Source organism: Marmota monax, unplaced genomic scaffold, assembly GCF_021218885.2.
Source record: "Marmota monax isolate L192 unplaced genomic scaffold, Marmota_monax_Labrador192_F-V1.1 WCK01_AAM20220418_F8-fsc00191, whole genome shotgun sequence".
In the NCBI taxonomy this organism is placed as follows: Eukaryota; Metazoa; Chordata; class Mammalia; order Rodentia; family Sciuridae; genus Marmota; species Marmota monax.
In genome coordinates, this window is record NW_026693537.1 from 1966696 (window position 1) to 1982849 (window position 16154).

Consider the following 16154-nt stretch of genomic DNA (forward strand, 5'->3'; position numbering starts at 1 on the left):
TAGCTATGGCAGATAAACGCTAGACAAAAGACTGTGTGGAAAGTGAAAGGGGAGATATGAGTAATATAGACTTATCAGGATATTAATATAAGCATTGTGGGAACAATTGAACAACATGATTACTTTATCTTTTTTTTTTTTAAAGAGAGAGTGAGAGACAGTGAGAGAGAGGGAGAGAGAGAGAGAGAATTTTTAATATTTATTTTTTTTAGTATTTGGCGGACACAACATCTTTGTTTGTATGTGGTGCTGAGGATCGAACCCGGGCCGCACGCATGCCAGACGAGCGCGCTACCGCTTGAGCCACATCCCCAGCCCATTACTTTATCTTATTTACTGGTCCAAGTAAAAAGCATTTTAGAAGTCACACACCTGTAATCCCAGCTATTTGGGAAGATGAGGTAGGAGGATCATAAGTTTGAGGCCAGCCTGAGAAACTTAGCAAGACCCTGTCTCAAAAAAACCAAAAATTAAAAAATAAAAAGAATTATTACGTTTTCATAACCTCACCTTATTACTTCATTTTCCACCCATCATCTGTTGCTAGATTAGATTAAACTACTAATAAATTGGGTTTTTAATTCTATGATATAGATAGCACTATTGTCTTCTGACACAAGCCAGGACAGCTCCCAATAAACTGAGAGAGGCATAATACACAAGTTAATACGTTAGCATCTACATTGTGTGTAAAAAAAAAAGAGTAGTTAATGAATTTAGTGGTGAAATGCAAAAACATTAGTGATAGTAGATGTCGATGACCATGTTGCCACCTACTTCCCAAGGGTTGAAGATGAGTCTTTTTTTATTCATCATAAGGCACATGAAAGATGACCTTTGCACATATGACATACTGATACACATATATCCAGCCAAACACTCTTCTTAATTCTTCATTGGTGTCTAGGACTTTATACATTGTTGTATGGTGCTGACAAGCACAGAATCTGGACCAAAAAATCTAGAATTCTCTAAACCAGATCTGCCCTTGATTTACCTGTGGTATTGGGAAGGCATACTTAGTCACTCTGTCCCTTAATTACCTTTCTTCTGAAGGGCAGATAATAGCCGGGCATGGCACACCACTGTAATCCCAGTAAATCAGGTGGCTGAGGCAGAAAGATCTTGTGTTCAAAGCCAGACCCAGCAACTTTATGAGACCTTGTCTATAAATAAAAATACAAAAAAGGACTGGAGATGTGGCTTAGTGGTTGAGCACCCATGGGTTCAATCCCTGTTATGTATAAATATATAAATGACAGATAATAATAGCATGCACTGCAGAGGGTTATTCTAAGGACAAATTACATACATGATGTAGTGCTCAACATGTGTTATTTGGTATACTTGCTGTATAAATGGTACTTTAAATTATTAAAGTAAATTTTGAAGGCAAAAGAAAGCCTAAGTTTAAACACCTAAGGACTATCATATTGAGGTTGTTTGTTGCTGTATTTTAATATGAATTTGTTACTGTCTATGTTGGTGTATTTTAATATGAAATTATCTTACTGTCTGTGAGACAGAACTATTAATTTAAGGGACTTTTTATTAAAGTAAGTTGTAGACAGAGTTAGAAAAGAAACTTATAGAATCATTTAATAATTATTTTAAGTGATTAATGCATGGTCACATGAGATTATTTGAATTCCCATGTACATACTTAGAAGCTTTACAAATATGGTAAGTAAGCCTACCATCTGTACTTTTGACTTTTGTGAGATGAATCAAAAAATATTACGCAGACTGGTCTTTAACTCTTGGGCTCAAGTCATTCTCCCAACTCAGCCTCCTTGGTGGTTAGAAGTACATACAGGTGCATACCATCATGTCCAGCTTCACTTTCATTTATTCTTCTATACATAAAGGACGATAGTATTAATGGTTTCTTGGGTTGGCTCTAAGAATTGAAAGAATGAGCGAATATTACATATTGAAATCAGCACTTGGCACTATTATTTAAACATTAGAAATTTGAACAATGATGGTTACTATAATGGTAATGGCAATTATCATGATAGTTATTTTAGTCAGCTTTGAATTGTTCTGATCAATGTACCCAACAAGAACAACTTAGATGACAACTTTATTTTAGCTCATGGTTTCAGAGATTCAGGCCGTTGTTGGCCAACTCAATAGCTCTGGAATTGAGCTTAGGCAGAACATCATGGTGGAAAGGTTTGGTGGAGGAAAGATGCTCAGTTCATGACAAACAAGAAGAGAGAGCAAAAGTAAGTTGCCAGGGATGAAATATAAACCCCAAAGGCATGCCACCTGTGATCTACTTCCTCCAGTTTTCTATCTGCCTATAGGTACCACCCAATTCAAGTGGTTAATCCACTGGTTAGGTTAAAGTTTTTATAATCTAATTATTTCACCTTGTGAACATTGTTGCATTATCTCACACATGAGTTTTATGGGGGCACCTCACATCCAAACCATATGATAGTCTTTACCATATTGTTGCTTTTGGGCAGTACTTTGCATACTTCAGCTGATTTAACTTTCAAATAATCCCACAAGATAGACACCAGCACTATTATTGTTTCAAAGATGAGCAAGCTGAGGCACAGTGTGATAAAGTACAATTTACATGTTTATTCAGCAAGTAAAGGACCAAGCAGGAAGTATAACCACATTTATTTGATTATAAGCCTATGCTATTAGCTGCTATGTTATATAGCTTTGGGGAGTCATATTTTATATATTTAATAGCATAAACAACTGTTCTGGTAATTCTGACTATGATATCACTAAAATTCTATGTATTCTTAGTTCATCATCATTTACTACTCCAGTAATGTGAGAAGTTACTTAACTCATTTACTTGGAGCATGATCACAGTATTAAGTGTGTGTATATATATAATAGTGCACTTCTAAGAATTGGGCCAGATTAGAAAAAAAATGCCTAAATCATTAGTTTACCAATATTGTACTCTTCTGAGTTAATTTTTAATTACGTTTAATAAGAAAACTAAAGTACAAATGAAATCTCAATGAAAGAAAATAATAACTAAGGTTACTAAAATGAAGGAAATTTTAGTAAATTAAGTAACGACTGATAATAATATGAAATTTTACAATTGAAGCCATGACAGACTAAGAAGTGGAATGAAAGTCACACAGCCACCCAGAAAAAAGGGGAATTTGATAAGAACACTAACTTCATGACTAAATTACAATTCACTTTCTCTCCTTCCACTATTATACAACCAAACATGCACATGCTCATAAATGTATTCATATATTTATATTAGCTCCACCTATGTTTATATTCATTTTTATAAAATCAAAGAGGTTTAAATTGTAAATTTGGTGTGCAAGCCAAAATACTAGATAAGACTGATTTTTCAGGTTCACATTTCTTAATATGGGTGTGGGTTTCCCAATAATTAGACCTGCCTAAAGTCTATATATCAAATTTAAGCTCTGTGCTTACACTTAAAATCCTTGTTTATTTAATAACATCATAAAAGTGGGTTTTTTTTGAAGACATATTATCAAACTTATTGGATGGTTAATTACAACTTGGGTGTGGGATACAGTTCTCTTATTTTATGAAAAAGTGTTTTTAAAGGTATTTGGAAATTGATCATCAGTTATAATTCAACCTTTAATTAGTTGATAATATATTGTCAAGATTCCTAGATATTCAAAATATGTTATCAACTGATTAAAAACTAAATGATTTCTTCCCCTATTTCTCTTTCCACAGATTTGAGAATGAAGGTCATGCTGGGCAGGCTGAACCAGCTTCCCAACCATGCCCTGGACAGAGTGTCCAGAAGGAAGGTGAGCAGCCACACTGTCCCAGAGGAAGTGGCTGCTATGGCTGCTCCCAGTATTACCGCTGTCACATCCCAGAGGCACACTTGTGCTCCGGGGTCTCCTTCTCAGCAGTTTTACCTGCAGGAGAGTGGGAACTGGAAGGCAGCCCAAGAGCAGCTGCTCAGATACCAGCTGGCAGGCCAAGATCGACTTCTGCTGCTGTGCCCAGACCTCAGACAAGAGAGCCATCAGTGGCAGGGACAGAGTCAGCTCATCAAGAGAAGTAGCAGCTTGGGGCTTTCCCAAGAGAAGAAAGCCTCCTGCGGTGCCACTGAGAAGTTCTGCCTTCATTCTGCACAACCAGAAACTGTTCAGGAACAGCTGTAACCAGGGAATGGTGAGGGCATTTGGACTGAAAAGCAGAATGTTCAAAATATTTCCAGACAATAAACAGGGGAGGTGAGGGTGAGGCCTGACATGTGTTCCTAAGTAGGTAGGAGGAGTTTGACTATGAATCCCATTTAGAGCTTTAAAATGTCTGTGGACTGAAACAGTGTCTGATTATATATCTTTTGAGTCTATCACAGATCGTTTGCCAATGCTGGACAAATAATAGATTCTTAAACACTTGATAAGTTTTTATTTGTTTTTAACTTAAGCCATCTCTGCTCCTAGTTCACCAACTTAATAATTGTATTAATACTGACTTATACCGGTGGGAATTGTTATTAAACTTCCCCTGGGATGACCACCCACAGCACTTTGGACTCCTCTTATGGAAAGAATCATGGAAAGGTCTCATCTGCAAGAGTTAGTTTTTCAGTATTACAGAAAAGCATTTGTTTTCCCTGTTCATACAGGTATAAGCTGGTCACCTGCATTTGAAGACTGGAAAACATCCTGCTTCCTCCTGTATCAGGGCTTACCTTCCAATCACAAGACAACTACCTAATTTTTTTTACAAGTGGCTTATTTTGTAGCTTAAATTCAGTCATTATTGAGAACCTAGAGTAGTGCATGCATATCAGGTTTGCATCTTATGAGTATTTACAGTCAAAAATTGATATTTTCATGTGCTTTGCTGAGATTTTACTCAAGAATAAAGATGTCAAATACTAAATCTGAGAAATAAAATTGTCAATGTATCATAGCCATATTTCTCTCTTAATTAGTAGCTGAATCGAATTTATAAATGGAAGACAGTTTTATTGGAGGACCAGAGATAACCAAGTGTCTAAGTAGATCTCCAGCTAACTCCTTTATTAAAGAGCTGCTTTTTTTTGGAGAAGAAATGCATAAAGCTGCCCAACAGAAGGGAAGAGAGATTACATCAGGTGCAGCCTTTCTAGATTGTGCTTAGGGTCTAAGGGAGACCATAGCAAAGGATCAACTCATATTGATAAATTGAGTAAGGATATAAAGGTCAATTCTCCTAATTCATACACTTGCGTATGTCCAAACTAGAGGATACTTTAAGCAGCCAGAATGTGTCCTTGGCTCTGTATCCAGAAGGACTTATGCTCCAAGAGTGAAAAGCACAGGTAGCAGAAATGAGAATTTCCAAATGGAATTGTCCTCAGATATTCCCAAAATGTAAAACATGATTTCCCAATATCTGAAAGGCTGAGGGGCACTCTTGTGTTTGGGTTGAAAGAGAAGAAGGACATACACTCTTCTATTGCTGAATTTTAAATAATGAAATCTGGGATCAGGACCCATGGAAAACACTGACAGAAAACCATCATCTTCAGGGAATCCATGGGAAGGTATGACTCACCCGCCATGAGTGGAGAAGAACAGTCTCAGCCTCAGATTTTAGTATTGTCCCTGAAGGGAAATGAGCAACATGCTCTTTGGTGCTGCATTGGGTTCTGAGTGAGATAGAAGTTAGATATCAGGGTTGGTGCTCTCCAGGAGATTTCAATCCAAGCTATTTTGTGTGTAAAGAAGGACACTGAAGTACAACTTAGACTGTAGGAATTTACTCTGTAGGTATAAGCTGGTCACCTGCAGGACATATCCTCTTTGTAGATGTGTTTTGGAAGGCAACAGGATTTAAGAACATGACAAAACAGAGTTGGGAAGATGGCTGAGTAGAGGCACCCAGCACTAGTCAGCTCCTCAGTGGGAAAAACAAAGAACAGGTGTGAATTGCTTGAGGAAGTGGGTGGCTACAGGTGACCACTGGAAAGTGACAGAAGAGAAAATGTATTCTGGTGAAATTCAGAGAGTAGGGAGAATAACAAAGCAAGAGAGGCAAAAATACCCCAGTACCTACTACTTGGCATATTGGTTGGGAGAAAAGGGTTGACTGTCCCCTCCAGAAGGGTAAAGGTGAAAGACAGAGTCACAGCATGATGCAGAAGGCTATACACCCTGCAGATAAACAGCTTAACTGAGCAAGTAACCTAGAGTCTGCACAAGAAACTCGCCTGACATTTCACTGCATCTCTCAGAGTGCTATACCCAGGAGCCATCTTGAGAAGGGTCCTATTATTGTCTGAGAATCCCTGCTCTTCTGTTCAGAAAATCTGGCATAATCATATCTCAGGGTCCCCATGAACACCTTGCTGCATCGGCTGGGAAGTTGGTGGCTACACGAGACATTCGTGGCTTGGGGGTGCCTCTGAGACAAACCTGCAGAGCATCTTATGCTGTGGAGAGTGCAGGCTGTGACAGGGAGGGGACTGGAAGACTATGCCCTCTGGAATCAGTGGTATTAATGAACCTGCCCTACCCACTTGAATAAAAGGGTGAAATATGATATATCAAGAACTATGTAATGTTTTGAATAACCAACAATAAAAAATTAAAAAAAAAAAATGAACCTGCCCTCTGGCTGGGAAACCAGTCACATGTGGTTTCATGTGGGGGCCAGAACTGAAGGCACAGGGCTTGAGGATAGTCAACTGCTGTGTTCCCACAACCCCTTCTCTAGCACAGAACTCAGTGGTTCAATTTCTTCTTTCAATCTCTGAGGCATTGACCTTTACCATACCCCAGGAGCACAGATTAAAAACTTGCAGAACAGATATATACACCAAAGGTGTCATGGAGAGACTTACCTGTCACAGCCCTGGAACTGGCCCTTTCCCTAGGTACACAGACTGAAAACCTCCAGAGAGAATATACCCCTAGTACAGCCAAGGTTCTGTCTTAACCCACTGGGCAAGAAACACCTGACACAGCTTCTACCCTGGTGTGAGCTGGGAAGAATTTTCATAAGTTGTAGCTTCAACACACTACCCCCACCCCACCATACTAGGCAGGTTCTAAATTTAGAAGACCCAGAGAGATTAGCTTGTCATGGCCTGCTATCAGCTTCTCTTATTTGAGTCTCCAAACATCTTGCCTAGGAGAAATTTTTGACTCAGTTTTTTTCTCTGTCTATTCTGTCTTTTATTACTATTACTATTTTATTTTTAATTTTCAATATACTCTTACTTTCTTAATTTTATTTTATTTCATTTAATTTTTAAGATTTGATTTTTCCCTTTCTCATTTTTTTAATTTCTATTTTTATTATTTACTATTTGTTCTCCTTTCTACTTATTTTCTTCATTTCAATGATTAATTTTTATTTCTTAGTCTTTTAACTCTCTCTTTTTCCTTCTGGTGCTGGGCATGGAACCCAGAGCCTCATGAACACGGGGTAATTGCTTAGTTTTGAGTTATACTCCCAACTCAGCAAAAAAGAATTAAGCCCATTTCCAACCACAATCCAGTCCCATTCAAAATTTTACTTAAAGAAAATATTTATTTAAATACCTTCTAAAAAAACCACACACACAAAAAGAACATAAGCTCCCAGATATCAAACCCTCCTTGGTAGGCATAGCTAGTGGGAGGCTGAGGTCCAGCGCCTGGGCAGATACCTCCACAGTAACTACAGGGAGAAAAAAACTCAGTGGCTGACATTGAGTCTATGAGAGGATCTCTACATAGATTGTAGCTGCATATGGTCTAATTGCATAGGGGTGAAAAGGTTGAAGGGGAGGTCCGAAGAGGGGAAGCTATGATTCCAGTTTCCTCCCCATAAATTACCTACATCTACACCAGTCACCAATCAGAAGACAAGAGTTCAACCTTTTAACAAGAGTTCAGAAACACACATCAGAATCACTTTCAAACAGAACTTCTGTCAACAGTGCCTGTGGAAATCCCCAATGGAAATCTCCCATAAGAGAAATAACCACAGAAGACACATCCCACATACTTTGCTGCCTACGCCATATATTCCTGATGTTCCAGAGTGTCCCTACTCTCAGGACTTGCAGAGACAGTGGACCTTTCATACTCTAATACAGCATGTTCTATGTCCAAAGCCAAGAACTACAACAAAGACGCTACAGAGAAATTATACCTTAGAGCCCAGTTGGAAATAAACTCAACATTACATGATAAACTAATAATTACAAGTCACATTAAGAGAAGAAATCCACGTAAAATGAAGAATACCACATAAAAACCTAAGAGAGTTTCATCCCAAGAGATGCACATATCTCAACATAGAAAAATTAGAAATATCTATAAACATAGTAATATCACCTCCTAAGATTCATAATGCATAGTAACAAATTAAAAAGATATCAAGGTGGTGCTGGAGTTGTTGCTCAGTGGTATAATACTTGCCTAGCATGTGTGAGGCACTGGGTTCAATTCTCAGCACTGCATACAAATAAATAAATAATAAAAGGTCTATTAACATCTAAAAAATTTTTTTAAAAAAGATATCAAAATGGTAAAATGCTGGATGAAGAATTCAGAGGAATGCTTTCAGGAAAGCTCAAGTAAATCCAAGAGAACACAAAACGAATATTAAATAAATTCAAGAAGGCAATGTGGGATATGAATGAGCAATTCAATAAAGAGAGACTTTGAAAAAGAACTAAACAGAAATCAACAAATCATATTTTTAAAAACTCAATTGAAAGCCTCATCAAACAGATTAGATCAAGCTGGAGAAAGAATATTAAGAGTTTGAAGTCAACTTTAGTACATATTACATTCTGATAGTAATAAAGAAAAAAATAAGACAGAATAAAGGGAACATGCAAAATCTCTGGGATACCATTAAAAGACATGAAGACCAATGGGACAGAATAGAAATCACAGAGACAAATCCACATACCTATAGCCATCTGACACTTGATAAAGTTGGCAAAATATCTGTTGATAAAAAGAGACTTTTTAAAAAAATGGTGCTGGGAAAACTGGATAGCTATATGTAAAAAATGCAACTAGATTCCTATCTCACACCCTGCACACACACTATCTCACACCCTGCACAAAAGTCAAATTGAAATGCATCAAAGACTTAGGAATTAGGTCAGATACCTTGAAACTGTTATAAGAAAACATAGGGACAACACTCCATCAATGTAGGGGCAGGTGTTGACTTCCTAAATCATAAAATTCCTAAACCAGAAATAAAACTAAGGATAAATGATATGCCATCAGATTAAAAAGCTTCTGCACATGAACATGATTAGAGAGCCCACAGAATGAGAGAAAATCTTTGCCAGCTATTCTACCGGTAGTAAATTAATATCCAGAATATACAAAGAACTCAAAACACACACACACACACACACACAACACAATCAGTAAATGACAAAAGAATTAAACAGAAGCTTCTCAAAAGAAGGAACACAAATGGCCAACAAAGATATGAAAAAATGTTCAACATCTCTAGTAATCAGGGAAATGCAAATAAAAACTACACAAAGATTTTATTTTACTCCTATCAGAACAGCAAAGATTAAGAGTACAAATAATAATAAATACTAGAATGGATGTAGGGAAAAAGGTATACTTGTACATTGTTGGTGGGACTGCAGATTGATAAAACCACTCTAGAAAGTAGTATGAAGATTCCTCAAAAAACTAGGGATGGAAACATATGACCTAGCTATCCCACTCCTTGGTATATTCCCCAAAGAACTAAAATCAGAATACTATAGCAATATCATCATCTCAATGTTTATGCAACACAATCAACAGTAGCTAATTTATAAACTCAACCCAGATGTCCATCAGTAAACAAATGGACTAGGAAACTGTGGGTATATGTACACAATGGAGTTCTACTCAGCCATAGAGCAGAATGAAATTATGGCATATGCTGGTAAATGGATGGAAATGGAAAACATTATGCTAAGGGGAATAAGCCAGACTAAGAAGCTCAAAGGTCGAATGTGTTCTCTCACCTGTAGGAACAAAAGTAAAAAGAAAAGTGGGGGTGGAGGTGAATAATAAGATATCAAAATACATAAGGAAGATCGGTAGTGTAGACAAGGAAGATCAAGAGGCAGGGTGGAAGGATGGGAAAGGGGAGGCAAGGCAGAAGGAATTCTTTAAAAATCATGTTATATGCACATATAAACATACCACAGGGACTTTCACTATCATGAGCACTTGTAAAAGAAGAAATCCAACTAAATTAAAAACTGGCAATAATCAAACATAATAATTACAGTAAACCATTAAACTTCTAAGATGAATATGAGAGTATAATATTCAAAAAAAAAAGAAAAAAAAACAGAAGTAATCAACCAAATGACAAAAACAAGCATATGAATTTAAATAGTAACTGAATGTAATAGGTCTTTACCCTTCAATTAAAAGACAGCCTGGCTAAGTGGATTGAAAAATAAGAATGAACAACATGCTGGATACAAGAAACTCAAGTCACCAACTCAGGCAGAACATCCTTTCTCCTCACCATAACTATTTGTCTCTTTTTTGTAAATTCCTGGTTCATGAATGCCATTGTAAACTCTAGTGCCTACACAGGGTTTTCAAAGAGCTGCAATCTTCTTGGTAAACATATTTCAGAAGTTAAGGGTTTTGAGGATTATCACATCATAGCCATCTTAATCCTTGCTCTACTTACTGAGAACTGAGGTTTATCCACACATACCCCCTTTCACTTTAGTAACTTTCTTCACAACTTCAAATTTCAGCTGTCTTTCTGTATACCACATAGTTATCTGCCTAATGCGAACTTCCACAAAGTTATCTCACAGCCACTATGTTAACACAATCTTAAAACCTGAGGCTCCTTATGCTTTTTCTAACTCAATGAGTGATGTCACTGCACTCAGAAATCTGGAAGTCAACCATGACTCCTTCTTGTCTGTTATGCCCAGTCAGCTCCCAGGTCTATTATTTCTACTCCTTCTTCCAATCTTTACTATCCCCCTATCAATCCTCCATGTGCCACAAGACCCATTGCTCTGGAAGGCAAGTTTCATCCTCTCTCAGAACCATAATTAACCTATTAATTATACCCCACCAAAGTCTGGGATCTCTGAGGTCAGAATTGACTGAATAGCAGCCAGAAGCATCTGGAGTAGTATTCAGAACTACAGTATATGGCATGGAATTTCACAGTGGAGCCAGCCTTCTCTGACCCATAGCTAAACTAGTTCTCTATTTTTCTCTTCAAAAATTAGGAGAACATTATGTACAACCACAAGAATGGGATCCTATAGGAATAGGTTGTACTCCATGTATCTATAGTATGCAAAATATACTCTCCTTCATGTATATCTAAAACAAAAATAAAAACGTTGGAGAAATGGACAATCACTAGAAACAAAGAAAGAGGTTCTTAGTTCATTCATTCCTGGAGATGAGCCAGTAGAGTACCATTGTAAACCAACCCCAAACTGATTTAGACCATTAACTTTGGCAACTATGAAAAGCTACACCTTTTGTCCAAATAAATTATTGAAAATGACTTCTTCCTGTGTAATTTTAAAGAATATCTTTTTGTTGCCCATTTCTGATTTTCTATACATTATGGACTCCTTCCTCCCAAGAAACTGAATATACTAAAACTTTAAGGAGCTCAAAATGTTTTAACAGTATATTTTAAGTGTTTTTACTAAAAAAATGATAAATTTGATATGTCAAAATGTATTCTACTGTCATGTATAAGTAATTAGAATGAATAAAAAATTTAAAAAAGAAGATGAAAGGGAAGAAGGAAAATATTATGGAATATGAAGAAGAGGAAAAGCATGTGTGGAATAAGTGTGTATGTAAAAGAACTACATTCTAAACATCTATGGCAATCAATGATGTTAATTATTACTAAAAAGATCAATACATAGCAGAATAAATATGTTATTTTGCAGCATGGACAAAAATGCCCAAAGAAATAGCTGAAAGTATTCAAAGAAGTTGTTTATGGAGAGTGGGAAAATTTTTCCAGGGGATTATCTAGATTTTGCTCTATGTCTTGCTGTAGTATTTGAGTTTTACAATGATGTACATTATTATTTTGATTAAAAAAGTAATAGAGTAATTAAATAATTGTTGTGTTACCAAAATTATAAGGATTTACAGTGATGCATGTGTTAAATTAGAGCCAACTTGAGCCATTCCATAGTGTATACATATTTTAAAACATTATGTAGTACATGAAAAATATATATGATTTTTGTTTCTCAAATCAATACAAAAATGTTTATAAATATTTATGAATGCCAAGACTGAGAGGGAAGTATGAAGGGAGGCAGAATAGTTTGGACATTTTTTTCCTACTTTTAGGATTGTATTTAAGATGGTATTAGATAAATATCTCTCCCAGAATAAGAGATTAAACCAATTTGATCATGGTGTGGATGTGGCATATTTGACCATAATATTGCCCAGTGAGCTTGCCAAAAACCAAGATGCCATGAGCTCCCTCAGGGACCATCCCTTTCAAAGATTATTCATTTGAATGAGTCTCTTCCATCAAGCAGTCTGATTCCAAATGTATGAAATTACTATACATTAAAATACATGCAAACTATATGCAAAAATGAGTATGGAGGGATAGAATGTAAATTACATGCAAATATTATTCAGCCAAGCTTCTATAAAATTGTACATGTCAATAATAGTAAAGAATTTTAATTAATTCTGTCATTTAAAATTCATGTATTTATTCCACCTTTTGCTTCCAGAATTTTTAATGCTTTAAGTGTCAAATTTGAAAAAAACTATAAGCAGAAGGAATTAAGCATGATTAAATGGCAAACAGTTTATTTCAACCTATGTTATAGCACTGTGGCCAATTAATTATAGGCATGTTTGAGAAACAAACCATGCTTTCAGAATGTAATTTTTAAAAGTCAATGCAACGCTCTTTAAAAGTTAAATGAGGTCTAAATGGTAGAATACAGAGATTTGAGTATTTGTTAATATTTTTAACACTTGTTATCATGAAGCTTTAAAACATTACTAAAAATGGCTGAGAATCTCTTTGCTTGGAACGATGTAAGAAAAGAGATTCTTCTCATCAGTCTGGTCTGTTTTGAGACCCAGGATTCATTTAATGCATTTGTAGCACATTCTAAAATTGCTGAAATTAGAAGAATTTTTCTTTATCATCTTTAATTTTAGTCTCAAAATGATCTCATTTATTATTACTATTATATCTTTTATTTCAAAATTAAAATCTGTAACAAAGGGATAGAGAGTATATTTCCTTTAGGACATGTGGGCAATACTCACTCTTCTCTCAATTTTGATGTAACTAACAGTTGTAATAACTCTGTTATGGTCCAAGCCAAATTGGAAATTTATTTGGAATTTACTTGCTTTCCTTTGAAAATCCCCCAAATTTAGAAATACATTCATCTAGTAGAAGGATCACTATAGAAACTACTCAAGTTATGCTACTATACTAAAAAAAATGCTAAACAATTTGTATAATAAGTGTTTACCTATACTTTGTTTATATATGGAGAGATAGCCAAGATGATTTTGTAAAAAATAATTATCTCTGGGGGATGGAGTAGGAAATATGGGTTGACATGTGCTTCAAATTGTATATTCTTTTGTATTTCAGTAATATGTTACTATTAAGACTAACTTAGGGCTGGGGTTGTAGCTCAGTGGTAGGACACTTGCCTCACACGTGTGAGGCACTGGGTTTGATCCTCAGCACCACATAATAAATAAATAAAGATATTATATCTGTTTACAAATAAAAGAAAGTCTTAAAAAAAGATTGTGTCCATCTACAACTAAAACATAAAAAATACTAATTTAAAAATATTTTCTCCAAGTTATGATTAACTAGAGTTTGGCAATCTTTTTAGATCACAGAAATATGATATGCTTACAGGAAATGCTCTTAGTCCTTGATGGAGGAGAAAGTCATACACAGAAGAATCAGAAAAGAGTGTAGTAAAAGATGAATGAATCAAGAGGTCAAGGAGGAATAAAAGGAACAGTAAGGAAGGTGTATATATGAAAAGGATGTGCTATAGTAGATAGTGGTTAGAGTGTGGCTGAATCTGCTTTCTTAGCACAGTGTCCCAGGCATGTTAGGTATGGTACCACCACCATCCATTCTGTTTCATAAGCCCACAAGTAAAAGATGTACATGGCAATGGCCTTAGCATCTCTTAATAAAATTCAGGTGTAAAAGAAGAATCTTCCTATTTCTGGTGTGGAAGAAATACTGGGAAGGCAAATGCTCATTCTGGGTCAAATGTGTTCATAACATGATCCCCTTGGTGATGAGAAGCACCCACCTGATAGCACACTTGCCTCCTTCAGTCAGCACCACACGGCTTGCTTCTACTAGTCCCTATCTGCAGAAACTTACTCTAAACCAAGTTCTGTAACCTTGAAAACAAGGGCTGACTCTTGTTAACCACAATTGTTGCATACTTTTTAGGGAGGTTCCAGTGATTAAAACTCTTGTGATGAGACCTGAGTCAACAGGCTGTGGCCTTCAGTATGTAAATAATGGGTGCACTTGCAAAAAAAAAAAAAAAAAAAAAAAGCTCCAACATTTAATTAAATAATCCCTGCACAGCAATGGAAACAATTAAGAATGAAAAGAGATAACCTACAGAATGACAGAATGGGAGAAGATCTTTTCTAACTACTCTTTTAAGCTTAACACCAAAACAACAAATAACCCAATTACTAAAAGGGCAAATAAATTAAACAGACACTTTTCCAAAGAATAAATACAAATGACTAGCAAATACATGAAAAACATGTTCAGCATCATTAGCAATTAAGGAAATGCAAATCAAGACTACACTGAGATTTCATCTCACACCAATAAGAATGGCAGTCATCAAGAATACAAACATTAATAAACACTGGAGAGAATGTGAAATACAAAACAAAACAAAAAGAACACTTTTACACTGTTGGTGGGACTGTAAATTAGTACAACTACTATAGAAATCAGTATGGAGGTTCCTCGAAAGACTAGGAATGAAACCACCATATGACCCACTCCTTGGTATTTATTCTAAAGAATTAGTAATCATATTACATTGATACATTCATACTTGTGCTTATAGAAGGACAGTTCACAATAGCCAAGCTATTAAACCAGACTAGGTGTCCATTAATGGATGAATACAAAAAGAAAATATGATATATATACACAATGGAGTTTTGTTCAGCCATAAAGAAAAATAAAATTGTATCATTTGCAAGAAAATGGATGGAACTTGAGGACACAATATTAAGTAAAATAAGATAAATTCAGAAAGTCAAGGGTCATATGTTTTCTCTCATATTTGGAAGCTGGAGAGGAAAAAGGAAGAGAAAATTGGAGGGGGATATCCCATGAAAATCAAAGGGAGATTAGTAGAAGAAAGGAAAGCAAATGGCAGTGGGAGGCTGGAAGGAGGTGGGGAGGTCCTGGAAGTGACATGGTCCAAAATATTTTGTTATATTGTGTGCATATGTAACAACAAATCTAACCATTAAGCACGTATAAAAAATCTGATGGGAAAAACAATATCAAGGGAGCTTTTAAATTACTTTATTAGAAGACTGAATAAAGTTCTTGTTCCTTTCCTTTGAAAAAAAAAGTAAATAGATAAATAAATAAACAATCTTGGGTACTTATCCATACTTCCCATGATTCTAGAAGTGCTATAAATTCAGGCTATAAATATAGTAATAGCAAATATCAAATCTACCCTACATACATATTCTATTTCCAAAGATGTCACTGCCTCAATTATCATCTCTCTTTGCAACATCACCAATTTTTCCCCACCTACTAGTTTATTCCTGTGATGAATCAGCATGGTTAAGAAGTTCCCACCTTACCTGTAACCCCAGTGACTCAGGAAGCTGAGGCAGAATGATTGCAAATTCAAATCCAGCCTTGGGAATATAGGAAGACCCTGTCTTGAAATTAATAAAAAAGGTTTGGGATAGCTGGGGATGTAGCTCAGTGGTAAAGCACTACTGGATTCCGTCCCAACACAGCAAAAAAGAAACAAATGTTTCCATCTTAGCAAAAGATTTGATTCTATAGACAACTTCAAATCTCTTTCCATTTTTCTACTTTCATTCCAGCAGTTATTGAAAAAAACTCTGGTTCACACATTTCATTACTTC

At 35.9% G+C, this 16154-nt stretch overlaps 1 protein-coding gene across 2 annotated transcripts in view; it reads left to right on the forward strand.

Moving 5' to 3' along the window:
• The window catches only part of Pkhd1 (PKHD1 ciliary IPT domain containing fibrocystin/polyductin), a 420823-nt gene extending 415903 nt beyond the window's left edge, over positions 1-4920 (forward strand). For both annotated transcript variants that reach the window (XM_046458594.2, XM_046458595.2), the window contains one exon: positions 3718-4920. In XM_046458594.2, coding sequence (XP_046314550.1) covers positions 3718-4157 — 440 coding nt within the window. In that variant the 3' untranslated portion in view covers positions 4158-4920. The remainder of the gene's footprint in view (positions 1-3717) is intronic.
• The last annotated feature ends 11234 nt before the right edge of the window (positions 4921-16154 follow it).